At 36.5% G+C, this 8352-nt stretch overlaps 1 protein-coding gene across 2 annotated transcripts in view; it reads right to left on the bottom strand.

Moving 5' to 3' along the window:
• Nucleotides 1-923: 923 nt before the first annotated feature.
• Nucleotides 924-8352, bottom strand: part of prkcq (protein kinase C, theta) — a 30372-nt gene continuing 22943 nt past the window's right edge. For both annotated transcript variants that reach the window (XM_006633341.3, XM_015352452.2), the window contains exons 15-19: nucleotides 7766-7828; nucleotides 7219-7357; nucleotides 6451-6639; nucleotides 2707-2835; nucleotides 924-1379 (exon numbers count right to left, since the gene is read on the bottom strand). In XM_006633341.3, coding sequence (XP_006633404.1) covers nucleotides 1206-1379; nucleotides 2707-2835; nucleotides 6451-6639; nucleotides 7219-7357; nucleotides 7766-7828 — 694 coding nt within the window. In that variant the 3' untranslated portion in view covers nucleotides 924-1205. The remainder of the gene's footprint in view (nucleotides 1380-2706; nucleotides 2836-6450; nucleotides 6640-7218; nucleotides 7358-7765; nucleotides 7829-8352) is intronic.

Here is an 8352-nt window from a genome sequence, read left to right as displayed (position 1 = left end):
CGCTCTTTCCTTTCCCCTTCTCTCTCCATTTCTGGCTGAGCGTCCAGCCCATCGTACCTACGGATCCAGTCTACATCTCGTTTCCATCTCTTTACCCACTCACTCACCCTTCTATTCACTGTCTACCGCGGGAGCCTGTGGTTGCTGGTTCCTACTCTTTACCTCGGGAGTGAGCACGTGGCGTCGGTCTGCACCGTATACGGGCTTTGTCGTTCATCATCCCCACACTATTCCTGGTGCCCAGGCCAATGCAGCTACAGCAGTGGGATCCCCCAATCCCCCTCCCCCCCCTCTTTTGGCTGGCATCAAAATGGTTAGAGTCAGCCCTTCCCCCTCCCAAATCCACACTATACTGTTATTCCTTCTCTTTTCGTGACTTCAGCTTCTGAAACGTTCTTATCTTCTGTAGAAACTCAGTAAGATCCTGTTTTTGTGCTGAACTACTCCCCCCGCTTGCTGCAACATCTTCCACTGCCCACCACTGAGTTCCGAATCGAACTTGCCACGCATGCTGCTGTTGCTAGCTGCCAGTGAAGCCACCTGCTGGCTGACTTGCATTTTGTCGCCTGCTGCATACGTGCTTCTTACACACCACATATCCGAATCCTCTAGTTCAAATGAGTGCCAGCCTGGCTTCTAATTGTTTTTCATTTGTTACATGCACCTTCTGCTTGGTTCAGGTGACACTGCTAAGACTTGATCTTGGCTCAGTGTTCGAAATCTGCATCTGTGTTTTTGGGAATCTTCTGGGGGGGTTGGGACAATGTCGATCTCCGATCAGCACTGTCATTTCCTTGGGTAAGCGAGCTAAAGTAAAAGTACTAAGCACAGTCTCTTTATATTTGTCAGTTTGTTTGCCATTATAAGAATCTGACCGAGCAAGTGACAAACTGAACAAGGCACAATTACACAGTACACAATAATCTTCATGCAAAATGCAACCATGTTGCCAGTTTATAAACACTAACAAAGCAAAAATTACACAAATTACATTAAATATATCTAAAGACATAACACATCCTCGTTAATAAATTATTTTCTGTGACCATTATTCAAGAAACAAAAATCATATGAATCATATTAGTAAGATTTCACAGACCGAGGTTAGCAATTAACAGTTGCTTCTGATTAAGGAAGTCACAAATAACACACTGAACTCCTGTAAATGGAATATAATGAATTGCATTCATAACACATTCAACGTGTCAGTGAACAATTTCCACAGGCTTATTAAGCCTGTCCATTTTGGGGTTAACAAAGGAGAAATTGTTGAACATAGTTTGGTCCACACTGTTGATGAGGGCCCTGTCAGCACAAGAGAGTCTCGGTTTCTCATTTAAGAACTCCTTATCAAAATTGCTGCAGTCATTTGGAGATTTCTGAAAACAAAAAAAAAATCCACATTCAGTTACATTTGCATACATATTCACCACAATGTTCTGATGTATGTGAAGATCAAAGCACAAGAAAAGGAATATGCATAGATGGCAGAACTATTGGTTTAGACTCAGGAGTGGTGCTAAGGTTTCTAAAAAAATAGAAAATATGACTAATCATCAAGTGAATTTCAGTTACAGCTGCTGAACAGCCTAGTTCACTTAATCATTTCCATCCAAATTCAGACCATATGTAAACAGGTTACACTTTCCTCACTAGATAATATTTTATTTCCTTCAGCAAGAATCACGAACACTCCTTTCTTGAGCTTCACAAAAAGAGATCTATTGAGAACAACTCATAGCCATTGATGGCAGTAGTACCTCAGGGTGGAAGCATAACCAAAGCCCCAGATTTGTACTTATCAGACCACAATAAAGCACCATGGGGAGAAAACTTAGGGCCTTCTTTTGAATTCATTTTTTAAAAATGGACAAATCATCCTGCACTAACAAACGTTTCTTCCCAGGTGACATGGAGAGTGATTATTTAGGTGACCTTCAATTCTATAAGCAGATCACCCTGCTGGGACATGAGCACTTCACAGAACCAACTTTAAATGGAATAAGAACAGCTTTGATTTATCCATTCTTTCAGAAGAAAGATCCCTGGCTGTGTCCTGCTGAGCAGGTTATGACCTTACCTTGCTAAATGTCGCAGACAGCTTAAAAAAAAAACAGAACTTTTTGTACAGAAATTTTCCTGATGTTTAAAATATTTGTATCTCATGAAAGACAAACATCAGAACAGAAAACACATTATGGAGCGTAATCTGTTGCTATTAGCCATCTGGTTTTATTTCACAAGCTGTGCTTTCTCATTATCTCATTATCAAGATCATTGGATTTTAAAAGGAGACATAATTGTGAAGTGATTTAAGATGCATCTAAAGTTTAGGAAAATTAAAAGCTTGATTTCAAACTCTTTCAAACGTTTTTCTATTTTATTCTAGTGTCTTCTATGATCAAGCTGGAAAACCAGTGAAAAGCAGTTGACAAGAACACAAACAGATGCGTCAAGAGTTGATTGAGAAACTGTTGTCATTCCTTAAAAATAATGATTTTAAAACTTACCAAACCGTAGATTTATAACTGTATAAATTGAGTTAGTATTATACTCTTTGCCATTAAACCTTAATCATCTAAGAAGCATATGCACATTTAAAATGCAACAGTCTTCTTTAATTTCACTAACACTGACATGACACAGAAGTTGAAGAGTCTCTTTCCCACTCTTTTCTTTTAATCTCCTGGAAGTGAGGACTCTTACCACAGTGGGTTTGAAGGGTGGCTCGACCTCTCTGTTCTCCAGCACCGTCCAGTTGATGTCTCTGAAGAAAACGTGCTGGCGGATATTTCCTTTCACTCCCAGTCTACGCTCCGGCTCTCTCACGAATAACTGCAATCACATAAATCCAGCACCTCAGGGTTACTGCATGATCATAGCTCTCCTTGCTTTACATATTTGCGCTTATTTTTATAAATCACACTATTCTTATTTATCCAAACCTCATAATAGACTACATGCAAGGAATTCTTTGTTAAAATCCACACAAGAATTTGTGCAGCAGTGCTTGCATGCCAAATGTAAAATCTGACAGGCTTGGCACGTTACATTTTCGACATTTACTACTGATAAAAATATACAGTAACTGCTGATCTTGCCATTGCTTGGTCTGTTCTCTAGAACAATTAGCAAATCTGCTTCACACTGGCAGACATCGATCAGGGTGGTCTATGCCAAAGTTCTCAAACTTTTTGGACCAAGTACCACCCCTGATCAAACCAAAGCATCCAAGTACCACCTACAAGTCATCTTCTCATAGGAACCCCAGAAAATCATAATGACCAACATGAACACGCGTGCGCGCACACACTCACATATACATATAATAAATATTATAATAAACTTTATTTGATATAGTGCCTTTAAAGGTGGTTTCTCAAAGCAGTTTACAGAATGACAAAAGGAACAACAACAACAATTAAAAATAAACAATAAAAAAGCACCATTTCAGCAGCTTCATTTCAGCAGCTTTTTCTCCACACATAATACGTGTCAGCTCTTTTGCCAATGGTAAACAAAGTTACTTCACAAATAGTATGGGCCTTACCTGCTTTAGCATTCCGCAAGCTTGCGTTTTTCCCCGTTTCCATTTCAGGGGTTTGTCTCAGAAGTTAAAAGAAGTTTATATTTCATGCGCATGGGAGCGAAACATAGAATCGCTCGGTGTATTTTTCTCAAATGAACCTAGAACAGTTCTTAAATATTTTTCTATTATCACGCTTTCCTGTGCTCAGATTGCCAGTGTTCGTAGTACGCATTTCTATGCTTTCCTGTGCTTACAACATTGGCATTGTCCAAAATCACACACATTCTCTACCTCCCTATTTGCTGGAGATAACTTTTTTTAAATACAATTGGTCACTTGCGTTCGTACCATGTATTCCTATAAAATGGTATAGAATTACACTGTAGCTCGTGTCCACTCAAGTATTAGCGCGCACTGTATTGTAGTACATCGGCTGCGTATTCGATACAAACTAATTTTATTAAATTAGAAAATATTAAATCCCAATTTTTCAGTGCACACAACAAAGTTCCAGGGACATATGGCATATCACCTGGCGGCACTCCATGTACCACAACTGGTACGCGTACCACAGTTTGAGAACCACCAGTCTATGCAAAGCCTCAGTTCTTTAACAAAGAGGAGTTTACTCCAAAGCTCTCGAAATCTATCAGAAGTCATTTAGTTTGGCCATCAACATACCAACAGAATGAAGGTGTTGACATGATAAGTGGTGAATATCAGTTGGTTTCTGTGTTTTTCTTTCTTAATTTTGACAGGGCATGATTCAACAGGTTAAATCATTTTATCACTTGTACCTAAGCACTCTGTCACTAATCAGGTGATTTAGTGCTTGATTACATTTGTTTCCTGTTGTTAATTCAGAAGTGTGTTATCGCCTTTGGGGAATTTTAATACTTTTTAGTCTTCCTTGTTTGAGATTAAAAATATTCAGTTCTTCTAACCTTTCAGAGTTGGACTTTCATTTTACCAGAAATGAACTTGGTTTCTGTTCCTTGGACTGATCTGTGGGTATTTGTAACATGGCATCTCTATGCTTTCAACTATATCTCTGTACATTCTTTTTGCCTTATTTAATGTTTACTTATATTTTCTATAAGATGGAAAATAAATGTGTGAACAAAAACACCTAGTTTTTTTTTCTTAAATTGTTACTTCAAGCTCAGTATTTCCCATTTGAGATCGGTCATTTATATTTTTGCTACTTCCATGCATTACTCTATACTCATCTACATTATAAATACCATCTTTGCAGATTATACAGTGTTTGCTAATCCTCCTAATTTGGTATCATCTGCAAATTTGACTAGTTTAATCACTATGCCAAAATCTATATCATTAATATAAATCAGGAAGATCAACTGTCCTATCCCCATGGTTTTCCACTAATTATTTTACCTTAGTTTGTGCATTCACCCCTTATCTGTGCTCTGTGTTTCTTGTCCTTTGAGATTTTATTAATTAAAATACATGAATTTTCTTAAATGCCTGTCACCTGCCTTTTGAGAATTCATCTGTTAAAAGCAATATTATCAAACATTGTGATTATTATACATTCTTAATTTGATAATGGTGCTTAATTTATAGGTTAAGTTTTTATTAATGAGTGCTACATTTTCCACTCAAGAGTACTATATCAGTACTGTGTGAATATTGTCCTTCATTCTCTCTTGATTCCATATCAATCTTTTCCCTCTGATTTGTTTTACATTTTCATTTCTTCATAGTTATTCAAAATCACTCTAGTGTATCACAGTGAGGAATGATTAATTGATCAAAATGAAGGCCAAAACATTAAACAATATCCAAAATGTGTATATTTAACTTATCCAAAAATATACATTTTAAATACATTTAGAGGTAGGTCAAAAATATAGTCGTACATTTTGATACTTATTCTATTATATCTTATTGTTAAATGTTTGAGAATTCTCGGTGCAAGAGAATAAACTATCGTTCAAGACTGTTTGGTAAACTATCTTCCATAACTGTAGAGTTCATTAATGAAAATTCACCTGGGTGTTTCACAGAATACAGAGCTTTTTAAATATACTTTATCTGTGTCTGAACAAACACTTTTTATGAGCTGCCAGTCGGTAACCTTAACTTCTTCTTTCTGAACCAAAAATAGGGAAGTAACAGAGAATGTAAATGAATGAAGCAAAATAAATTATTAATATCTTATACAGATGTAATGCTTATTTATTTATTATTAGCTAATCTACCTTTCTGCAACAGGTCTGTCTGTGTATATGAGAATGGTAATTCTCATGAGAAATCACACTTTCAGTGATGCTTGATCACAATGTGCAAATGAGAAACACCATTCTGACTGCAAGTAGCTAAAACATCCTGTTTGTCCCTATTCATCACAGACATTGTTTAGATACAACAATTTGATTGTCATATGGAGATTCCAAATGAGTAGATAATTGAAAAATGAATGGACAATTCCAAATATTAAGAAACATCGTATCATAAACTGTTATTGGATTAAAACCTTTCAGATTGTGTCACTGTAGAGAGGTGGCACTTCTATACCCAAAAGCTTTTCGGTGTCGGTGTTAAGAGACGACTTGATTAATTCAAGGGATAGTGATTAAAGAACAGATTAGTGACAGGTAACACTAATATACTGTATGGATGTTCACATATGAAAGTGTTAGAACAATTCAAACTAAATATTGATAATTTATATTTATATAGTCATTGATTAATAGTAGTACAAACAGTTTGAAATTAAACGAATTGAAGAACACAACTATTTTTTCATTTTAAGTGTTATAATTATAACAATCATGAACAGATTCAATCAGTATGGCTAGACATCTCTAATCCACTTCATCTTTTCAGACAACAGACAAAAAAGTACAATTAAAAAGGGTAAGATTTATATATCCCCTAAATTCTGTTGCTCTTACCTTGACAAGAATCTCTTTAGCGTCTTTTGGGAGCCATCTTGGATAGAAGGGGTCATCAGTACGGATTGACTGGAAGAGCTCTTCTTCATCGTTGCCATGAAAAGGGGACTGACCGATGAGCATCTCATACAGCAGGACTCCAAAAGACCACCAATCAACTGAATTTCCATATTTCTGACCAAGCAAAATCTACAGAATAAAACACACACTGTGACATGTGCTTTCGTTCAGGCATACATATCACCCATACGTCCATTTTCCAACTGCTTTATCCAAAACCGGGTCACTGGGGATGCTGGCACGTATCCCAGCAAGCAACAGATGCAAGGCAGAATACATCCTGGTTGGGACATCAGTCCTTTACAGGTCACACCAGGGCCAATTTTCCACAAATCCAATAAATCTACTTGTATGTCCTTGGACTGTGGGAAGAAATTGGAGCACCTGGAGGAAATCCACACAAACACAGGGAGAATATACAAACTCCACACAGATGACACTGCAGGAATTGAAGCCAGGACCCCAGAGCTGTGTGGCAGCAATGCTAACCACTGTGCCACTTTGCTGCCTATATATATATCATATTATTATTATTATTATCATTTGTAGCAGCTGAATACTACTGTACATTATTTTAGAGGAAAGTCAGTTGGATTGTGGCTACAGTAATTTTTAAAAATATTTTTGTAGAGGTGATTTTAAATCATGTGCATTTTATCTAATCAGATGCATTATTTTACTAGATATAATGTTTAATATTATGCTCACCTCAGGGGCAATATAGTCAGGGGTTCCGCAGAAAGTACAGGTCCTGGCATCCTCAAACATGTTCTCCTTACACATTCCAAAGTCTGCTATTTTTATGTGTCCATCTTTATCTAGTAGTACGTTATCCAACTTCAGGTCTCTTAAACACAAATGAGGAAAATTTGTTATCAAAATTATATCAATGAATTGAATTCATGAGGGTATACTGGCCTTTTCCCTTTATGTTAGAATCCAATCTCTGATCATTCAAGGTCCCTTAAACACTAGCGATCAGGAATACTTGGCATTACAATATATTAATGGAATAATTCATAAGCATACCCTAGTCTTTTCCATTCAAGTTACAATGCAATTTCTCATTATTTAAGGTCCCATAGCCACGAGCAGTCAGGGACGTTTGTAATTCAAATATATTAATGAATTCATGATGGTACACTGGCCTTTTCTGCTCAAGTCAGAATCTCCGATCATTTAAAGCAGCTATCATTGTATGCTGTGTTCAATTTACTTTCTAATGAAAACATGCCTGGTGTATCTCTTATTTTACCTGTATATGATGCCTTTAGAATGAAGGAACTGGAGACCACAAATAATTTCAGCAGCATAGAACCTGTAACAGATATAAATAATAGTTTTAAAGGGCAATGTCGATTAAACACAATCAACTATGACAGTTTTAATATTTATTAAACATTTATAAATTAACATTTTTTTTTCAGAATTTTGATTTCTCAAAGATATAAAACATCTTTGCAATGTATGAATTGTGACATAACTTGAATATTAAGTTTGCATTTTAAAATAATGCATTAGGTCTAACAGATCACCTACACAATCAGCTTAAATTTCCCAAAAAACATTTTTCCACTGTAAAATCTCCATCCTGTTGGCTGCTATCAGCCTCATTAATCAACCTCCCAGAACATGCAGTACAGTACACCTGCACTCACACCTACACCTTTGTTTTTTAATATCATAGGGGTTAAAGAGTGAAACTTGTATTTGCATAGATATAAGTGTTTTTAGATAATGAAATTAAGGTTGAAGCAAGTATTGGTAATTGCAAACTGTAAATTATTCACATAGAGCTACATGTTTACATGTCATGCAACAGGACAGCAGTGTGGAGCAGTA

This window comes from Lepisosteus oculatus, chromosome 7, assembly GCF_040954835.1.
Source record: "Lepisosteus oculatus isolate fLepOcu1 chromosome 7, fLepOcu1.hap2, whole genome shotgun sequence".
Classification (NCBI taxonomy): Eukaryota; Metazoa; Chordata; class Actinopteri; order Semionotiformes; family Lepisosteidae; genus Lepisosteus; species Lepisosteus oculatus.
This window is presented reverse-complemented; position numbering and strand designations above follow the sequence as displayed.